Source organism: Vicugna pacos, chromosome 15 (genome assembly GCF_048564905.1).
Source record: "Vicugna pacos chromosome 15, VicPac4, whole genome shotgun sequence".
NCBI lineage: Eukaryota > Metazoa > Chordata > Mammalia > Artiodactyla > Camelidae > Vicugna > Vicugna pacos.
The window spans coordinates 29,792,633-29,814,244 of NC_133001.1; the positions used below are offsets into that span (position 1 = coordinate 29,792,633).

The following is a 21,612-nucleotide window of genomic DNA, read 5'->3' on the forward strand; positions in this document are numbered from 1 at the left end:
CCTTTTAAAAATGTTAGAGGTATGTATCTCCAAAGTATATGGTAATTTTTCTTGGAGAAGCTTTCTTGACAAAATTAAAAGTTAAAGTAAGGAGATGAATTTAAACTTTAGTAAAAATGAGAGTGATTTTAACAGAGCATCTGTGCCTTTGGAGAACAAAACCAAGAATGGCATGTGATAAGGAATCATTCCTAATCCTATCACCAAGAAAAAACGTGACTAGTTCTCCTTTATTCAGCTTTTTATCACTTGCAAAAAGGGAACACTCAGTGTAGCACTAATGCTTTCAAGTTTGGATGACCACAAGATTGTTATGATAGTACACTAAATTAGCAAATGTTCATTCATCCAAGAATATTTATGGAGAATGGATTGTGTGTAAGGCACTGTTCTAGACACAAAGATGAACAGGGATAGTCCTTGCTCTCAGGAAGGCCACAGTCAGTGGTGCAAAGCAGGAACAAATAAATAATAATAAACCATTGTGATCAGGACAGCAATAGATACATTCAGGGCATCAAAAGAAACCTGGGTGAGATACTGAACCCGCCCAGGCAGAATTCAAGAAGGTTTCCTGGAATGAGTGACAGCTAAGATGAAAATTAAAGGCTAAGCTGGAGTCTGCAGGTAGAGGCATGGGAGTAGGGATGTTCCAAGCAGAGCAGACAAACAAGTAAAGCGTAAGAGGTAAGAAAAAGTGAATCACATACAAGTCAGGGGACTGTGCAGGGAACCAGAGGGTATGCTTTTTTGGAGCATAAAGTTCAGGGTAGGGAGTATTAAGAGTTGAGGCTGGGGAGTCAGGCAGATTTTAGACCTAAGCAAGAGAATGCTGTAGCTAGATTCACATTTTTACTGTATCTCCATCCCATTTACTAGGGTTGCTTAACAAACGAGCATGGCACAGTTTCCAGGCTGGACCTGAAGAAAATGGCAGCTTCCACTTCTTGTCTCTTCTGGGACATTGCTCTTGTCACCCAATCACTGTTCTGTGAGGAAGCATCAGCAGCCACTTGAAGAGGCCACAAGCAGGTGTCCCAGCAGATACCCCCAGCAGGAGTACCAAGCAACACCTGGCATCAGCCCCCAGACATGTGAGTGAACGAGACTTCACATGATTCGAGCCCTCAGCTGTCAAGTCACAACCAGTCTGTAACCGTTGCCAGCTGATGCCATATGAAGCAGAGATGAGCTGTCCCTATCTGTCTCTGCCCAAATTGTTATTCTGGATTGAGTCCTGGAGTCATTTGCTATGTGGAAACCAGTAACCAGAGCAATCTGTCTAGATTCGGGGTGGAGGATAAGAGTGTGTTGGGGGACCAGACCAGAGGAAAACATATTGGTTTGAAGCCTGATGCAGGACAGCAAGCAGGATATGATGATGGTCTGAACCAGAGCAACGGTGGTCAGCATGGAGAGGAGGGAACAGAGCGAAAATGGGCAGGGCATGGCGACTCGGGCACGGGGCAAGGGAGGGCAGAGTCGGTGACAACTCCAGGATTCGAAGCTTGTTTGGGGGATGGAGCAGAGGCAGTATCACAGTGAAGATGCAAAATGTGGAAGAAGAGAAGGGAGGACGATTAGTTCAGTTCTTGATATGTTGAATTGAGGAAACCCATCAAAAAAACACAAGCCGGAGAGCAAAGATTTGTGAATTATGAACATAGGCTGTAGATAAAGAGAATGATTAAGATGTCCTGGCTGGTATGCAGAGTGAGAATACTAAATACTCTGGGGAATCTAAGATAATGACATATCATTTCCCCCTAATTAACCTGTGTAAAGACTCAGGCTGGGTGGAGACTGTGGGTTGCCTCTTCCGACCATTCTCTCCTCCTTTCTGAGTAATAAAAACCTTGAATTTAGGTGGGCTCATTGCCGCCCAGCTAAGACCACACACTCCAGTCACTCTTGTAGGTTGGCAAGGCCATGTGACTTAAGTTTTGACTAGAGAAACATCAACAGAAGTGTTCTGTGTAACTGCTGGGAAGTTTCTCAAAGGTAGGAGGGCATGCGCATATCCAGTCTGATGCCTGGAACACTGATGTAATGGCTGGAGCTCTGGCAGATCTCCAGGACTGTGAAGATCACAGCAGAATGGCAGGCAGGATAAAGGCCACGCCCTGAATGACTGCAGAGGCACCAACTTGCCTATTCCTTGTCGGGCAGGGGAAGATTTCCCCTCTACTTCTCTTGACTTCTTTTAGCTGGTCTAATAATTAAATAGACACAAGACAGATTAATAGGAGAAAAAAAACTATTTAACGCACGGAGGTCTCATAAAAACAGACTCCTGAAATGAACAAAGCAGGCTGCTTATGCATCATTTTTTAGACAAAAAGACAATTATTTATGAAAATTTAACAAAGCAAAGGGGCTTGTGCTGTGGTAGCAGGCTAGTGAAGAAGTAACAAAGTTTGTTTATACAGTTTTCTTAGCTTTGAATTCCCTAACTCTGTGGATAAGGGTGCTTTCTATCCTCCTGGTAGAGGGGGGACACCTTCACATGGGAGATTTATTTCCTGCTTTTAGGGGAAAGGAGGAAGGTCAGAGTGGTTTTTTTTGTTTTTTTGGTTTTTTTTTTAAATACATATCATTTTTTTTCACCAGCTGTTTCTCAGGTAACTTTAATTCAAAATAATCAATATGTCACTGAGGCATATTTTGGAGCATACTTCCCTGGACCCCACAGTCTCTTTGTGAGAGACAAATACGCTTCTGTTTTGATCGTCACTATTAATTCGCACATGTGTGGGTTCACAGACATCTGAACTTAATCTTAATTGATACAACAGATAATAGAAAGGGCTTTAGCTTTTTAAAAGACTAAATCCTATAAGACTACTGAACGATTTCCACACGGCATCGGCAGTCCCACTGCTCAACACTCAAACTCCTTTATTAAATGCAAAGCCTACTGGGATACTTTCAGGAGAATTAAGAAATTAGGTTCTCTTTATGGAATATTGCCTCATTCTGCATCACTGCAATTGTCAGCAATGGAAGTCACACTGTAATTATAATGCCTGTAATTTTTAAGGTGTTAATCACAGCAAAATGAATTTAGAATTAGGAAAGGTATATTGTTTTACTACATTTAATTCAGGGGAGAAATTAATATTTTATCTTTACAAAATGTTACTCTATATAACATGGAAGTTACCTGAGCTAAAAGAGCTGCCATTTCTAACGCCAGGTCCCTGTTCAGAGGAAAAAGTCCATTTATTATTTGATCGTTTGTCTGATACATTAACAGCAACTTTTCTCTATCAGTCTCTCCACGAGCTTGCATTGAGAAATACAATCTGTAAAAAAAGAGGAAATTTTTCTTTAAATGATATGCTTACAAAAAAAGAAAGTAAAGAGAAATCTAGAGGACTGATATGGGGTTGTTCTAATAATAGTTCTCTAAGTGACACAAACTTACACCATTACCATCTGTTAATGACCTATCTCTGTACTTTATAATGTTTTTCTGCACACTGAGGAAACACTGCTTTGAAGTTGAGGTTGAAGGATGCTTCAATGCTATTTTTATGCCCTGAAATACCTTAATACCTAAGGTGTAACTGCAGAAAGACCTCAGACACCAATGGGCTGTATAAACCCAGTAAACCCAATTTTCAAAACACTCACAATCCTTCCTAAATACCTTGGACACACCAGGGAATAGAAAATGAACGTTTCAATTCAAAATCAACATCCAATGGTCAAGTGGGGCGGTTTTCTCTGGGAATCTAAAAAATCACATTTGCACATTTAAATGTTTTGACTTTTTTGGGCCACATTCTGATCAGCAGCCTTAGGCTCTCAAAAGTAGTTTACATGTTATCATTATTAATGGTTGAAATATGACATGGTTTTTGTTCACCTGGGTCTTCATCAATTCAGTGGCCCTCTTTTTATTCACTGTGCTGTTTTTTTTGTATGTGAGAATTCTGGGCTCTGACTTTAGGCTGCAGAGCAGGCAAAGAGTGCTGGAAACACTGTGACAGTGGGGTGGGTAAGCAGCACCGTGACAGCCCCTAATATTGTCATGACAACACAGTGGCAGGAAAAGAGAGATTCAGATCCATCATTTCTTCAGTGTGTGCTCGGCTAGCTACAACTGGATTGCCAGCCTTTTTTCTTTTCCCCTATTCACTTGAGGGAGAGGACACACTGTCATCAGTTACAGTACCGCTGGAGATAATTATCTCAAATAGCAAGGGATGAGAGGGCAGCAGGTCAGAATCTTGGGGGAGGCATGGTGGGTGTACTTGGAAAAGCTCTTCTGATAATTCTTTCTGTTCACGGCAGCTTAAGAATCACTGGTCTGGGCTGCCATTCAGAGTGGTGTCTTGAAAAAATTACCTGTGACTGCATGATGACAAATTGTTAACTGGGAAAAGAACAGGGCTGTGCAATAGAAATAGATTCAAAATTCAAAATGATGTCAGCAGAGGGGTATACAACAAGGGACTAAGTTTAAAATGAAAGCCCTCCCTTTTTGGCATGTGAACATTTTTGTACTTAGCTTACTTTCTCCACTTACATTAAGAAGCACGTCTTATTCATCACTGTGATCCACTAGGGTTTAGCTAAGCGTTACCACTGGAAGGGTCTTAGTAAGAGTTTGGATTGGTCATAAAGCTAGGAGGGAAAACAGAACCAAATGTTCAAATGGCTACGGGCAAGGAGAGCTAAAGTTTACTTTCTGTCATTTCTGGCATGCCAAGAAGATAGAACCTGGGGAGGAATACTGAAGCACTGTAAGAGAAAAGAGAAAAACACACAAAAGAGAAAAACAATTCCAGACACATACCTAGGAATGCAACGCATAGGAATCATGGGCTCAAGCCCCTAATGGAACAGTCTGGGCTCCGACAACTATACACGAATTTGGAGAGACTAGAGAGGGGATCTAAAGAGTCACAAAAATGACCAAGAAGTCAAAAATTAAATCCACAAAACTTGAATAGACAAGGCTCCAGGAAATGTGCTCTGAGTCTCTCCCAAGATGACCAGCTTCCAGCTGCTGCCCACCAGCCCTAAAGGGGCCTGAAGCAGAGTGGGCTTCCGTCACAGCAAGGAGGGTGCAGGTTGGACAGCGAGGGGTCTTCCCAACTGTCCTCCTCCTCACTTGATATCCAGGAAGCTGAACACCGTGGGATGGAAATCACACTGCCATGTGGACCAGTGTCACCAAACACACGCTGCTCCCAATTCAGCAGAGCTCTCAGCACTGCTGGGTCATCCTTTTGCTCGCCTCCAACAGACTCCGTATTTCATGCCACAGAACATTTATTTCCTCCTGTCGTCTTTCTCATTGTCGGGTAAACTTACTGAGGAAGCAGCCTGCCTCCACTCCCCATTTCCCTTCCTTCATTCCCTTGTCCGCATGGTCTGCTGACAATACTTCACGCAAATAAATAAACAAACAAACAAACAAATAAATAAATGAAATAATGCCGTTGTGGCCACTCCCCCCGCCCCGTTCTCTTCCTGCCTCTGTGGCTACCGCCTCAAGCCCTGTGCTCAGAAGTCACACTCTGCAAGGCCTTCGTCCATGTTCCCACAACATCTTGTCACAGTCATGAGAGGAGTGAATGTTGCGATGCTGTAACATTCACAGTAGGAGCAGATGTTGCTGGGGTACCTGCTAGGCGGCAGACTCTGATTCAAGTGCTTTACATTTGCCAACATTCAGTCCTTCAGGCAACCCTAAAGGTAGGTACTGTTTTCATCTCCGTTTCACGATGAGGGTACCCGAGGCGCAGAGATGGCAAGTGACTTGCTCAAGGCTGCAGAGTGACGGGGGGGGGGGGGCCGGGATTCTAACCCAGGCAGTTTCTCTCCAGAGCCCTAGTTCTTCACTCTCCTGCCACACTCTTATTGCTACAGCATTAATCCCACTGCGAAGAATTCGTGTCTGTCTCTCCCTAGAAAATGTAAGATTCTAGAGGGCAGGAAAATTTCTGTTCACCTTTGAATCTCTAGGGCTTCGACAGGGCCTGGCACTGGCAGACACTGAACAGATGTTTACTGCATGAAACAGATAAATGGTAGGCAGAATTGCTAAATATGGGGATTATTTGCCCATAAAAGCATGAAGAATCCCCTTTCTGTAGCATCTGGTAAATGAGTTAACTCTCTAAAACTTCAGTTTCCTCATTTATAAGATGGAGATAATAATGACCTTGTGGTAACTGCTCAAAAAGTGCTAGTTGTTTACTATAATAATAATGATAATTTTTATTCCATATATTTTTATAATATGTTATTATTATTATTCTCTAGAGGTTTTTAATCACAAGAGTCTCTTCATCCTGGAATTTTTTTCCTTTTTGGGTGTGAACATGAAGAAATGAGATAAACTAGGTGACCAGTCAAGAGGCTTCTTGACTTAGGATTCAGTGGATTGGGTGCCCTTACCATCAGCAAGGGTGGCAGAGATGGGAACGTTAAACTATGCTCTGGAAAATAATAAGGACAAATAATCATTGAAAATAATCTTTTGTTTCAAGGGGGTGGGGAGGAGTTGTTCTCTGCAGGGAAGGACCTTTGTCAGTTTTGCTTTGTTAAAAACATGTCTTGATTTTGCAATTTTAAATACACAGAAATAAACCAAATTGAATAAGCAGCTTAAATATAAACAGAATTTAAATGTTAGTTTCCAAATGGCTGTCTAAGAAAACAAATCCAAAACCTATAAATTACGTCTTTAACCACTGAATCTACGTAATTGAAATTCCATAATTTACTAATTATGGAATTAATATACATTAAAAACTCCATGATAGAGAGCTGATGTCTGAGTTTCGCTTATGACACTTACTACAGTGCTGCTTGACAGATGAAGAATCAAGTCCTTGGCTGCATGATAGACTGATAGTTCCCCTCCTAAGTGTGTCACTGGAAATTAGAGCTCACTGTCTAAGCTATTTACACACATATGCAAAGCACGACCATATTCAGAAATAGTACTTTCTTATAGTTGCGGCTGTCCAGCCATTTCAGACCTCTGTTGAAAATTAAACCTTATGGTTGAGCTGCTTTTTTTTTCTGACGTCAAAGATATTGTTATGAGGCTTTTTTGTTGGTGTTGTTGTTAACAGGCAATCTTTGTTATGTGTTATTCACCACTGTCTTTGCCCTTCCTGGTGGTGTTTGCTGGACTTGGTGCATTACTCTTATGTTTTTCAGACCACTTTTCTCCACTGCATCCAAATTTAATTTTGGTTCCAACTGTGGCCGTCATAGTCAAAATTAGTATGTATTCAGCATTCATAAGTTACATATTATTAGGAATAATCTTAGACATGGAAGTAATTCCATTTAGTGCCAACAAAACCAAATGAGAATTTCTGAAGCTTTTCTACATAAAGATATATGCAGGTCAGGTCCAGGAGCTGGCTTCCTTCCTCAAAGATAAGATCAAAAGACATGGGCATCAACACGGACCTCTAGGTCTGTGCTTTTTAAAACTTAGTATGCGTAAGAATCACCTACTTAAAACACAGTCTCCTGGGTCTTACCCTCAGAGATTCTGACTCAGTAGGGCTAAAGTGGGGCTGAATAATTTGCATTTCAACGTATTTCCATGTGACACTGATGCTGCAGGTCCAGGTCCACATTTTCAGAACCACTGCCCCAGTGGTCATAAAACTAAAACAAGCATCTAGAAGCTGCAAGTCTTCCAGCCTGCCGTTCTTGCCAGTCACCAGAGGGCCACAGATGAAGACTGCCATCAGTGGAAACAGGTTCTCCAGGAGCAGAGCCTGTGAGCCTTCTATTATCTGAGTAATCCTGCTCATCTCTAGGAATACATGACTTTAAAACCTTAGATACCAAAGCTGAACCATCACCTTCTTGTTACTCAGAACTCTGGCAAATCCCCACAGCTCATGAACCCCTGAACAGAGAAGCTCCAGTGGCTCACAGTCACCATTTATTCAGATCAAAGGAGTCTGTTCAAGCAGTGGTGACCCTTTAGCGCTGACTGTGTGAGAGGAGCCCTCAATATGAATGCCCAATATTTATGTAACTGCTCCTCTAGTAACAGACGTAAGTCCTCCCCATCACACACTTCTTTTTCACTGTTTTAAAAACTGCTAGAATACTCTTGCTTGCTTATATGGGTATTCCTGTGGGATAAACTATCAGAAAAAGAAATCCTGAACTGGATCGAAGGCTACTACATTCTTTATGTTATATAGTACCCTTACATTTTACATTCCAATTTCAGATCTATGAACATCTTCCAAAAGTAGACCTCTGAAAGAAGTCAAGACTACACTAATAATTCTACCAGGATCTTAGTCTAATATTTTAAATTCCTTATTTTATGGGGTATAAGAGCTAAATAAAATAAGCAAAATATGTTTTTTTGTGGGTTTTTTTAGTATAGTTACTATGACCTGGTCAGTGAACACTGTTTACTAAACACCACCTTCTGCTAATACATGGAAGAAAAGAAGACATTTTTAAAAGAGAAGAAGAAAATCTGGTGTCTGACCATATGCCAAAGTCTATTAAAACTGTATTAGTTGAGAAGTTATGTGCTCCAGCCCCATTGGCTTTTTCCCAGTTCCTGAAACACTGTGCAGCCTCCCTCTAAGGCTTCTGAACATCCTCTTTCACCCATTTCAATGCTCCCACTCCCAGCCCCCTTCTGACCTTGGCATAAGTATCATTTCCTCAAAGAAGCCTCCGATGTCTCCAGTCTAGGTCAGGCTACTTGCTACGTAATCTCACAGAGACATGCTCTTTTCTTTCAGAGAACTTTACATATCATTATACACTCATTACAGTTACTGGAAAATTAACAACTCTCTTCCCCACTAGCTTGTAAATTCCAAAAGATCAGGGAGTGTGTTTGTCTTTATTATCGTGCATTCAGAGCATCTAGCTAAGTGCCTGGCTTATAGCTGAAGCTTAATAAATACAGAGAGAATACAAAAGAGTAAGAATGAATGGACATGAATATATCACTGCTAAAAGACTTGGGCAAACATAAATATCTCTTCTTACTACAGATCTACAGTAGGGTATTTGAGCATTCAGTCTGATGAAAAGTGTACTAACAGTGTTAATCGAAATTCTGAAAGTGAAAAATTCACTGTTGTATCGACTATCCCAAATGGCAGATATTTGTCCCAACAGTTTTCTTCAATCATTGTCCAAATGCTTATTTTTATAAAATATAATTACTCATGACATTAAAAGACTAGCATCAGAGACGAAATTTTATGTGACAAGTTTCTTCCTGCAGAAGTAGAGTTAGCATTTGTAGGACAACAAACATACAAATAAATATAACTTTTAAGGCTATTCAGTAGGAAACTGAATTGTAGGTGCATGATTTGAACGTACGTGTGTGCACTCTTGCTGTGGCACTTGGCAATGCGTTACACACCTGTTTTTATACGTGAGACGCACAGTTCTTGTACCTTCCCATTTCCCAGGCTGCTGTTCTTTGGAAGCCTGTTCCCACTTAGAAATAATGTCACAAATCTAGAAGGGAAGTGGAAAACGGAGACTCAATATTTTTCACATTGGTATTTGTTTTTTTAAGACAAGCATGTCCGTAGATTAAAAATTTTCAATGCATGTGATCAAACTAAATGGACTGAAGCTTTCTGTTTTAAGCCTCTGCAGCTTTGAGTTTAGGATTTAATTATAAATCACTCTTTGGTCCACTTATCCTTTTGGACACACATTAACTTTGGACTATGGCCATGAATTTTTTACTTGAAAAGGAATCTTAATGAAGGACTGCATGAGACTGGAAACAAGAAGATTCCAGGAATTTTTTCATGATTTAGTCACAGAAGAAGAAACTTTTCTACCTTCTGAGTTTATAAAGATTGGAATAACTGAATGCCAAAGGAATCAAATATAATCTAAATATTTTTTTGATTGGGAAAGAACAAAAATCCTTCAGGAACCAAATAAATGTTTGTTTTATTAACTGGTCACTTACAGAATTATAAATAAAAGTTTTCAAAATTATGTGGTAAGTTGTTATTCACCAAAGCCTCTAACATTTACTGAGCCCAAGTCAACCAAAAATACTAGCTTATCTTCTTGACTAATCATTAAGAACTGTGCTCTAGGAGCGCCTGTCTCAAAAATCTACATTTGGAGTTGCTGATCTTAATATACCGGGATATACTTAGAGCTGAGAAGAAAAAGACAGTCATTTATCTAGATCTCTCAATATGCAGGTGAAGAAACAGGTGGGGCTGTGGTAGCGGGGGAGGTGGGATCATATTTTCTGATGAACACTGCTAACGAAGTAAGTATGAGCTTCAGCATATCCTGTGGAACCCCATGGAGACCTAACAGATCGTTCCGCAAGTGGAGGGAGGCTTTGGGAGTCAGATGAAAGTACTGATGTTTCATATGCTCTAAACTCATGGGAGATTCCCCTGCTTTGCTCTAATTCTTTAATCTTCAAAGCACAGAAATATTTTCACTCTGTAACAAAGTACTTATTCCCAAGAGCAATCAAGGACAACCTCAAGTAAGAGGGTCCAGACCCGGTTCCAGCTGCTTGATTTGTAGTAAATCATTTTCCACTTTGTGCATCAGTTTCTTCATTTGCAAAATATGTAGGTTATTTCTCTAAGATTCCTTACGGTTCTTTTTCTTTTGTTTCTTTTTTCTTTTTTTTTCCTCGGGGGGAGGTAATTAGGTTTTTTGGATTTTTTGAATGGAGGTCCTGGGGAGTGAACTCAGGACCTCATGTATGCTAAGCACACGCACTACCGCTGAGCTATACCCTCCCCCCTCCTTACGGTTCTTTATTCTATATTTTTAATTGTTGCCATCACTAGATGGAAACTTTAATAAAGTTATTTTACTCTGATCTAGAAAAGATTTTTAAAGAATCTTCCAATTCTCTGTTTTTGCTCATGATTTTCGTCATGCCTGGAATCCCTTCTTTATTTCCACAGGTCCATTTTCTACCAATCCTTCAAAGTCCAGTCGAGCTTTTCCCTAATTTCCAACCTGAATTCAATCTCTCGCTCTGTAGAATGTTCACCGCACTCTTAAAGCATGTATCACATTCAGATTTAAGGTTATCAGTGTAGAAAGCTACTCTTCCCTAAGCAAATTAGAAGTTCACTGTGGGCGGGAACTGTTTCTGGTCCTTTTTTATATCCCCACAGGGTCTGGTCCAGCTCCTGGGACACAATAAACAGTTCAGTAAATACTGCTGAGTGAATGAATAAAATGGAAAGCCATTTTATTAGAGCTTCCACATCTCCACGCTTTTTAGCCTAATATTTAGGGTATTATTATTATTATTATTATTATTAATCCTCTTCTTTAACATGGAGTATGCGTGTGTGCACAGATTGTAGTCAGAATTCTATGGCTTCAACAAAGTCCTGCAATATTTTTTTTTATTATGAAGATTAGATTGTTTAAATTTTTGGAAAATTCTTGAGCTAAACTATTTGCAAATAGCAAAGAGTAGCTTCTTCATGTTTGAGGGGTCTGCCTCCCTAAAAGGAGTTAGTTTTACCTTGATATTTCCTTGAAGACAATGCTCTAAATCCCTGCCAGAAGGATCATCTGTGAACAATGCAAATCCAGACTGTGCTGGCTTCCTCATCCCTGTATCCTGGTTCAAAGTATTCAAAAATTCTTCCACTGTGGTGGATGCATCAAATCCAACGACCTAAACAGAAATAACAAAGTTGTTCTCTTAATAAAAAGGTATGCACATTTCAAACTCAGATTTCAGTGGGGAAATAGGGCATACTTGATGCATGACTAATGATAACATATATTTATCTAGGTGCTTTAACTTTTTTTTCAAAGCTCCACAGGAGAAAATTAATGTCATCTTAGTCATTAGCTTGCTGTAAGAATTCAAAAATCTTGGCTTCAGCCAACAGATATGAATTCAAATAGAAAGATCATTTGACAGCTATAAACATCTTGCAGAGATATTATGCCAAGAACTACAGTACAGTATGTAATCTTTAAGCAAAGGAGAAAAAATAAATAAACAAGAAATGCACTTAAACAAGTGAACACTTTTATACATTTAATTTTTGTTTCTTTAATATGCAGTTAAGTATCTGAATTCCGCGATAAAAGGCTTAGAGCTGCAAAGACTAATTGCTAGCTTTGGAACACAGTTGCTTCAGTTAACACGCAAGCATCTAGATCTGAGAGCTGGCAGGGCTCGGACAAGTTTTCACAGATAATTCCTGTGATCTGGAGATTTTAGAGACTAAACCTGTACATGCCCCATGTTAGTAATTATTCCCTCACCTAGCCAGTACACTGGTGGGAGAAAGCCTCCACCAAAATATTTCTGTTTTTCTCCATCAGAATTATAATGGCAGTGAAACTCCTCCATTATCTGGTTCAGTAGGGATTTTTTTTAGTGTGAATCCTTTTTAGCAAAACTGTTTCAAAACTGAGCTGTCCTGAGAGGAGGTCTAATATAATTGCACGTTTATCACTGCCAGCTGCTGACAGAGGGGGAGAGACAGACTCACTTCCTTATTCCACAGAGGCTATACATAGGATTCTAGGCAAAGCATGTTTTCATCGGGTAGAAAGTCTAATCCACCTGATATATCCCATTCATGAAGTGTACGGGGATGCTGAAGGGCAAAGAGTGATGATACGGGTTTCGAAGAAGAGTTGAAAGGATTTCCATCCTTGAGGGTCTTGCTTCTCGGTCTCCATTCTGTTGCGTCCTTTCTACACATCGCTGGCAGTAAATGGCATATTTTCCAAATTCTGTCCTATAACACAAAATTTAAGATAAAGTCTAGGAATAAGTTTAACTAAGACTACCTTTTGTATATATGCAGCCATTAAGAAAGCTTTCCTGGTGTACATTATTACAGTGTATTATGCTAATATTGATAGCAATTTTTCTCTTTGAGTGATAGTATTAACTGCTGTCACTTTTCTTAAATTCTAGTGTCTTTACTTTTGCCACTGACTAAACCAGACTTCCCACGAAGCAGTCTTTATCTTTATTGTATTATTATAGTCACAAAATAAATTTAAAATTACCAGATATTACATGGTTCAAACACAGTAATTACATTAACAAATACAAAGCTAATAATTGTATAAAGACTAGTACAGGAGAACTCAAGAAGTGCATGACACAGCGGAGTTCTCTTTTGAAGAACATGGAGGTTACTGCCTGACTGCTAAGCAAGGTAGGAAAATACCTTCAAAGATAAAAATATATTTCCTTTCTTCAAAAAATATGCACTTCTTAAAAAATATTAAGCAGTAAATAAACAAAACCCCTGGAGTGAATAAAGTCAGTAAAAGCTGGATAATCTTATTTGCCCTCCCTCATTTTTTATGAAAATTTGTATTCTGTTTATAAAAGACGACTGATAAAATCTCTTAAATATATTTGTATTCAAGTGCCTTCTAGGTAGACTTTAAAATGTTACATTTGCCCGGAGAATCCTCAGTGACTGCAACTGAAATCATATGACCTTGATGACAGAGTCTCCAAAACATATTATGAACTGGAGGGTATTTTCCTACTGTTTCCAAGTTGTTTCTTGTTTCATTGTGTTGGTTGACTTGTTTGTATGAGTCCCAGAGTCTAAACAACCTAACATGAACCTCTTGGATAAAATGATTCTGATAACCCTTGGCTGGGTACCCTGGGTCCCACTGCAGGAAAACCATTCTGGAAGCTGAATTTTGAATGTCTTATTTAAAGGAGTAAAAATTCTGAAGTTATTCAAATAGACGCAATTATAAAAGGCAGGGCGACCATTAGAGAAGCCGTTTACATAAAAGAATTCAATGTGGGGAAAATAGTAATAGGGAAAATAAGGAAACAAAATAGTTGCTTTGATTGAATGAACATCCACTAATGATAAAACATTCATTCTTGAAATGAACATAGACTTCTCACTTAAAATGCTCTTTGTCAGCTTTTCGAGATTTTACTGCAATCTTCCATAAGAGATTTAACATAACAAAGGAAATATTTTCCCAGCTCTATGTAAGGGCTAACCAAAGATTCCTGTACCAACATTTGTTTCACACATTCTTCCACAAATGTACCTGGCAAGTACATTTACGATTTATTGTAGACTTTCAGAGGCCACATAAATGGTTCAGCTGGCTAGTATTCTGCATACCTGGAATCAGCGTTCCTTTTCAGGTGGAGCCTGAGGAGCCACAAGAAAGGATGATGGGGAAGGAAGAGCCCAACACAGAGCGCCAAGAGCTGCCAGCCCTGGGCGAAGAGAAGCATCACAGGTTAGATCTACACCACTAGCAGAGGCTGTGAGAGCAAAGGGATGATGATAATCTTTCTTGACCCAAAATGTTCTTGCTTCTTCCACACATGCATATCTGCTTAGAGCATTTATAATACATAAAAACATAAAAGCTCCACGTTGGGTCAGATCCATAATCCATCTAGCTGGGTATACTGTCGTCTACAACTGAGGTGCAAAGGACATGCTATAGTAGTCCTTTTTGATATCACACTCAAAGATTAGGGAAATTGTTCCTTTTTGTTCATTTATGTATTTACTCTCGTGCACAGGTCCCCTCCAGGTCCCTGGGACAGGCCCTATCGGCGGTATTTACATGGTCATATGCTCTTTTAAAATAAGAAAGATATTTTGTACTCTTTCTCTTTGAGAGTACAAAAATATTCACTGTATAAGCTTCAAGTCCCACGAAACCTGGATCCACCCCTGAGAATCTTATAAGCTACGGTAAGAAATTTCTGTATTATCCTGTGGTTGACAGGAAGTCAATAAGCAAAGATTAAAACAGGCACTCACTGAAGAGTAAACACAAGCAACTAAAAACCACTTGAAAATAAATTCAACTGTGCTAATAATTAAATAAGTGCATCCAAAATCAATAGTGGAATACCACTTTTTACCTGGAAAGAATTTAAAAGAAGAATTACACTGAATATTGTTAAAGATATAGGAAAATTCTAGAAGTGAATTTAATGAAATTCACTGTACTTGCATACAAAATTTAGGTTCAAATATGTCTATTGTAGTGGTATTTACTATATGAAAAAATAGTTGGAAAAAATAAATTATAGTAATTGATATGAATACAACCAGTATTAATGTTTCGAAAACTGTTGAAGGATATAGGGGAAATGATTACGTTTTATCATTTTAAAAAAGTAGTATGCCCACTGTAACTCTAGGAATGTGAGGGGGGAGGGTGTAGCTCAGTGGTAGCGTGTGTGCTTAGCATGCACAAGGTCCTGGGTTCAATTCCCAGCACCTCCATTGAAGAAATAGTAATAACATATAAAAATAAATAAATAAACCGAATTGCTCCCCCATAAAAAAGGAAAAGAAATTAAAAAAAACCTGAGTGTGCATAAATATACACATATACATTTATATATAAATATATAAAGTGAAAGGATTTACATCAAAATATTGATAGCTATTTTCCCTTTTCATACTTTTTGTATTTTCCAAATGTCTATATTGAATATGTATTATTCTTAAAAGCAGGAAAACAACATCATTTAAAATTGCATGTATAAGTGTCAACACATACCTGCAGTGGCCCTGGTTGATTCTGCGGCTGTCTCCGTCTTGTCTGTTTAATGAGCTGACAGCAAATTTCATTCTGTAGCTCAGGATGTGTCAGACAGATCTGCAAAGCACTCTGGGCTAGAGATATGTGGTAATCAATTGCAGGAGAGTCAACTGCTGCATTTATAAAAAGCTGGCAGGTCTGAATTAAATGAAAAAATTGATATACTCTAGGTGAGAAAAGCTTAGATTTATTCTGCATGAGTTATATTAATTCTTAGCAATAGTTTTTTGTTTGAAAGGATGGAAGGATACATATTTTGATAACACTAATCAAAATAAATATGGAGTGGCTACATTAATACCAGCCAAAGTAGATTTCAGAGCAAGAAATTCTGCCAGAGGAAAATAGGGTCATTTTATAATGATAAAGGGGTCAGTTTCTGTAGAGGACAGAACAATCCTAAATGTTTTAATAACACAGCTACAAAATACATGGTGAAAAAACTGACAGAACTGCCAGGGTAAATGGACAAAATTCACAATTATAGCCAGTGATCTCAATACCCCCATTAATATTTGAGAGAATAAGTAGACAGAAAATCTGTATGGATTTAGAAAACCCGGATAACACTATCAACCAACTTGCCCTAATTGACATTTGTAGAACACTCCACCTTGGAGCAAACTATGCATTAGTGTTAAGGCCATATGGAACATTAATGACCTCTTTGCCCACCTATTTTTCCTTGCAGTTCTTCAAAGACGTGGTGGGGGGGAGGGTATAGCTCAACTGGTAGTGCAAATGCTTAGCATACTTGAGGTCCTGGGTTCAATCCCCACTACTTCCTCCAGGAATAAATAAATACTAAATAAACCTAATTATCTCCCCCCACCAAAGATGTTACTCCACTATCTTATGACTTACATACTTTTCAATGAGAAGTCGGGTGTTACTCTTACCTATATTCTCTGTGTTATGTTATTCCCCTCAAACTCTCCCCACTGTACACACCCAGGCTGCTTTTAAGATTTTCTCTTTATAATTCGTCTAAAGCAATTGATTATGATGTGCCTTAGAGTAGTTTTCTTTATATTTCTTCTTTTTGAGCTTGAGTTTCTTAGATTTGAGAATTTAGGGTTTACATTAAATCTGGAAAAATTTAAGCCATTATTTCCTTAAACATGTTTCTGTTGCTCTACCCCCTTTTGTGGAACTCCAAATCCACATATATTAGGCGGCTTGAAAATGTCCCACAGCTCACTGTACTTTATTCAATTTTTTTCAGTTTTAAAAAAAACTCCATTTCATTTTGGATAATTTTCTTGCCATGTCTTTAAGTTCACTAGTCTTTCCTATTGCATCATCTTATTGATTGTTAATCTCATTATAGTATTTTTCAATTTAGCCACTACATTATTTCATCTCTAAAAGTTCAATCTGGATCTTTTAAATATCTTCCATTACTCTTCTTAAAATGCTTATGATTTCCTTTACCTTCTTGAACATATGAAGTGTGGTAGCTAATCTCCAAGATGGCGCCCAATGATCTCCACCTCTTGATACCTCAGACCCTGAGGTAATTTTCTTCCATATTGTACTGGAGTTAGTCTGTGTGACCCGTAGACTATGGGAGAAATGATGGCATGCCATTTCTGAGGTTATGTTATTAAAAATCAAAGTGGTTTCCATCTTGGGTACTCTACTTGATGCCCAGTGCACTAGGAGGTCCTTTCATTCTGGATGATATGAACACAAGCTATTTTCAGCTCTGCGTAACCACCAGGAATTTTTTCCCCTTCTTTTCTGGTAGTTCTTTCCTTAGCCTCCAGTAATTTCCTTGTACACATATGCTTATCAGTTCTCAGCTGAAAAGTCAAAAGGAATCCTCTACACATCTGTGGAATACTTTCCCTTTCTCTTCAGCTTTCTCCTCTCAATCTTGTGAATTCTAACCATCTTGACCGCCTCAAATTCTGAACTCTGTTTTGGCAACTCAGGAAGACTGCCAGGCACTATCTGGGTGTCCCTCCCTGCACGGTAATCTTGAGACACTCTCTAAGACATTAAGCTGCAGCAATCATAAGGCTTACTTCATTTGTTTTTCTGAGGATCACTGTCCTGCACTGCCCATTGTTCAATGTCTGAGAACCATTGTTAGGGTAAATCCAGTTCCTGTTGCTTCCTCATGGCCAACTAGAGGTAAGTTTGTTGTGACAAGCATTATTGAGTAGGGAGTTTGAGGGCAATGTGACCAAAGACAAGCAAAAAGAGAGACAGCTGGCCCTGAGGAATGAATACCACAGATTTATACTGGCTGCAGTCCATATGGCTATTTGATACTCTCTAGCAGTACACATGTGATTAATATGGAAGCAGACAAGACAGCAGCATCTCGGTTGGGGTTTGGCAGAAGAATTCATGGAATTCTGTGTCCCAAGGAAATATGAGTATTAATGAAAGTAATCCAGACTGTGTAAAGAAGGAAGAAAAGCCAAGAGGCAGTTATCATGGTCTCTCTTGATCTCAAAGAAAATAAATGGCTCAAAAGAAAAGTCTTAGTGAGAATGAGTAGTAGAAGAGTAAGAAAATAAGAGAGCTCGTGGGCTAAGACATTATGTTTAAAGAAACATACATTAGAATTTAAGGTTTTAGAAGTGGTGTACTTAGGAGGAATGTTGAGGTCAGGGTGTGGACACGGAGAATGGGAAGGTGAAGCAGAGTAAAGAGGCAAAGTTTACCGACACTGAGAAGGTCAGGAATCTTAAGGCCATGGCATTGGTGAGTGAAGTGATAATAAAATCGTTTAGGACAATGGCAAGATTTGAGGTAGAGAGAAACAATGTGGGTTGGTAGCCAAAATCCTTAATGAAATTTGAGGAGTTATCAGAAGGTGACTGATGACAGAGATGCTGGGAGCAGGGGATAAACAGTGACATAGTTGAATGGCCAGTTTCAAGTGATCAGGGATTTCTAATAGAGGCTGAGTAATAAGAATTTGAGAGTAGCACTGAAGAAGAAGAGTGTTGACCCCCCTCCCAACACTGAGGTACATGTAATGTCAGAAGTCTCTCCATTTGAGAGGTTGAAGAGGAAATGATTCTTCTGACATAAAGTGTTTCACATGATCCAAACCATATAGTTTATTTCAGTATATCTCAAATCCTCATTCAGAAAGCATATTAAATTCACCTAATTTTATTTCAGTAGATTTTCTTCATCATCATCATCATCATCATCATCATATTTTGAATTTTCTTGGAAAGAATGAAACCTTATAACCTAAATTTTTTCCAATTAAAATGTTTAACAGCGTATAACTCCATATAAAATTTTACCTTAAATAATTTAATAGCTTCTGTCTGTAGAGCTTCTGAAGGTAGTGTTGTCAAAGGGGAAATGATTCCTTCTTTGCTGTGACACAAAGTAGGGTGTCTCCATATCTGAGAGGCTAAACATAGAATAAAATATGAGCAGGAAACAGAAAGAATCACTTACTTTGGCCTCCCATTAAATTAGCCCTATAGAAATTAGCTCATTCAGACCTGGCTCACAACTGCAAGTCATAAAGGTCATGAAAAACCTTTGGCAACACAATTTTCTTTCAGTTCTCAGGCCATTGGGATTCTCATGTTTCTATTTTGGATACATTAAATCTAGAGAGTTTGGTACTAATATTCCAGGCTGAAACAAGTCCACCAGAACACTATCATATTGCTTAAATGTGCTAAAGATTGGTGACCTAGGTAGAGAGATGACTATACATAAGAGGGGAACCAGGGGAAGATACAGAGAGGAGAAGCCAGAGGAGGAGGAGGAGACAGAAATATAAAGTGGAACTTGAAGTCATTCCCCAAATTAACATTTATTAAATTCCTATGCTGGATATGCAGATAAAATGTGATCTGTATTATTAAGTAAAGTAGAGATCAGAATCCAGACTCACTTAAGGGAAACAGCCATAAAAAAATATTCAATGCAAAGCAACAAATGCTACAAAAGGGTTAAATGGTAAAGTGCATTGGGATATTATTTTAGGATTTATTTAAGCACCTTTTATGAGCCAGATGCTGAGCTAGGATGGGCTGGCTTGGGGAGCTCCTAAGGTAGGTAGGATTTTATCAGGTTGGTGAGGAATGTGAAGGAAGAGGGGTGTTCTAGGCAGAGAGAGTAGTGTGAGTAGAGAGAGCAAAGGCAGAAAAGTGTGACAAGATGTGGTTTAATGGAGGAATGGTGTTCCCAGGGTTGAAGAACTGCAGTGAGAATCCTGGTCCATGACAAGCAAAGCCAATGAAAAGATGGGTACAATGCAGGGAAACAGGAACTCACAAAGTGAAAACTCTATTAGGCTAAAGGAATTTGGGCTCATTTCGTAAACCATAAAGCCTTATATATTATAAACTTACAAGGCTCTCCTTCTATATTTAGCAATTTGCAGACAAGTTGTTCAAATTCAGATCCAACATTTACATTGTTACTTCCAGCCGCAACAGTCAGATGATAAAGCCAAGTGTCCTTAAAAATCAGAACATATTAATAGAGATGTTAACCAAGATATAGTTTTTGATGACTTAAGGAAAAACATAACTTGTATAAACATTAGAAAACTTTGACACTGAAAAAAAACTCTCAATTTTTAAATAATAATTAAGAGCCATTTAGAAAAAAGAGTTCTGAGGCAGGCTCACTTGAAGTGTACTCATAGTATATTTTCCCATTGTTCACATTTTTATTATTTTCTGTAACTGTTTCTTAGAAAAGCATAAGAAAAGACAATTAAGGAAAGTATTATGATAGTAAGAGGCTAGAGTAAATACAACCTGTTAATATTCTTTTAAGAAATATAATAAAGTCTATTAAATTTAAAATCCGACCCCCAGTACATACAAATGACACATATAAAGTACTCAGGAAATCTAGAAAAAGTAAAGAAGAAAGTAATATCCTGTAGCAACATACCTCAACACAATAAAGGCCATATTAGAAAAGCCCACACCTCTAAGATCTGGAACAAGGCAAGGATGCTCACTCACTCTTGCCACTTCTATTCACCACACCACCTGAAGTCCTAGCCAGAGCAATAGAGCAAGAGAAAGAAAAAAAGGCAACCAAACTGTAAAGGAAGAAGTGAAATCATTTGTTTGCAGATAACACAATCGTATTTGTAGAAAACCATGAAGATTCCATAAAAACACTGTTAGAACTAATAAATTCAGCAAAGTGGCAGGATGCAAAATCAATACACTAACAAGAAATTATCTGAAAAGGAAATTAAGAAAATAATCCCAAAACAATAGCCAGAAAAAAAAATTAAAATTCTTAGGAACAACTTAACCAAGCAAAGACCTGTACACCAAAAACAACAAAACACTGATGAAAGAAATTAAAGCAGACACAAATAAATAGAAAGACATCCAGCATTCATGGATTGCAAGAATGAATATTGTTAAAATGTCCATACTACTCAAAGCAACTCACAGGGTTTCAATGCAATCCCTACCAAAACCCCAATTTTTAAAAAAAAATAAATAGAAAAAAAAATCCTAAAATTCATGAGGAACCATAAAAGCCCCCAAATAACCAAAGCAATTTTGAGCAAGAAGAACAAAGCTGGAGGGATCATACTTCCTTGACTCAAAATATATCACAAAGCTACAGTAATCAAAATAGTATGGTACCAGCATAAAAATAGACATTAGGCCCATCAATGGGCCTAATGAATGTCCCATTAGGCCAATGGAACAGAATAGAGAGCCCAGAAATAAACCCATACATATACGGTCAACTGAGTCTTTGACAAGGGTGCCCAGAATACAGAACAGGTAAAGGAAAGTCTCTTCAATTAATGGTGTTGGGAAAATTGGATATCTACATGCAAAAAAATGAAACTGGACCCTGATCTCACTCCATATACAAAAATCAACTCAAAATAGAATACAGATTTAAACATCAGACCTGAAACTATAAAACTCTTAGAAGAAAACATTGAGAAAAAGCTTCTGGACATTGGTCTTGGCAATGATTTCTTAGATATGACACTAAAAACAAGGTGACAAAAGCAAAAATAGACAAGTGAAATTACATCAAACT

General features: G+C 38.5%; 1 protein-coding gene across 3 annotated transcripts in view; it reads right to left on the reverse strand.

Annotated features, from left to right (window-relative positions):
* The window catches only part of PLEKHH2 (pleckstrin homology, MyTH4 and FERM domain containing H2), an 83,996-nt gene that overhangs the window by 8,311 nt on the left and 54,073 nt on the right, over positions 1-21,612 (reverse strand). For 2 of the 3 annotated variants that reach the window (XM_072937791.1, XM_072937790.1), the window contains exons 18-25: positions 19,929-20,037; positions 18,861-18,973; positions 15,544-15,723; positions 14,136-14,233; positions 12,578-12,755; positions 11,516-11,671; positions 9,398-9,495; positions 3,164-3,305 (exon numbers count right to left, since the gene is read on the reverse strand). In XM_072937791.1, the coding sequence (XP_072793892.1) occupies positions 3,164-3,305; positions 9,398-9,495; positions 11,516-11,671; positions 12,578-12,755; positions 14,136-14,233; positions 15,544-15,723; positions 18,861-18,973; positions 19,929-20,037 (1,074 nt within the window). The remainder of the gene's footprint in view (positions 1-3,163; positions 3,306-9,397; positions 9,496-11,515; positions 11,672-12,577; positions 12,756-14,135; positions 14,234-15,543; positions 15,724-18,860; positions 18,974-19,928; positions 20,038-21,612) is intronic. The other variant, XR_012059064.1, reaches the window with a different exon arrangement.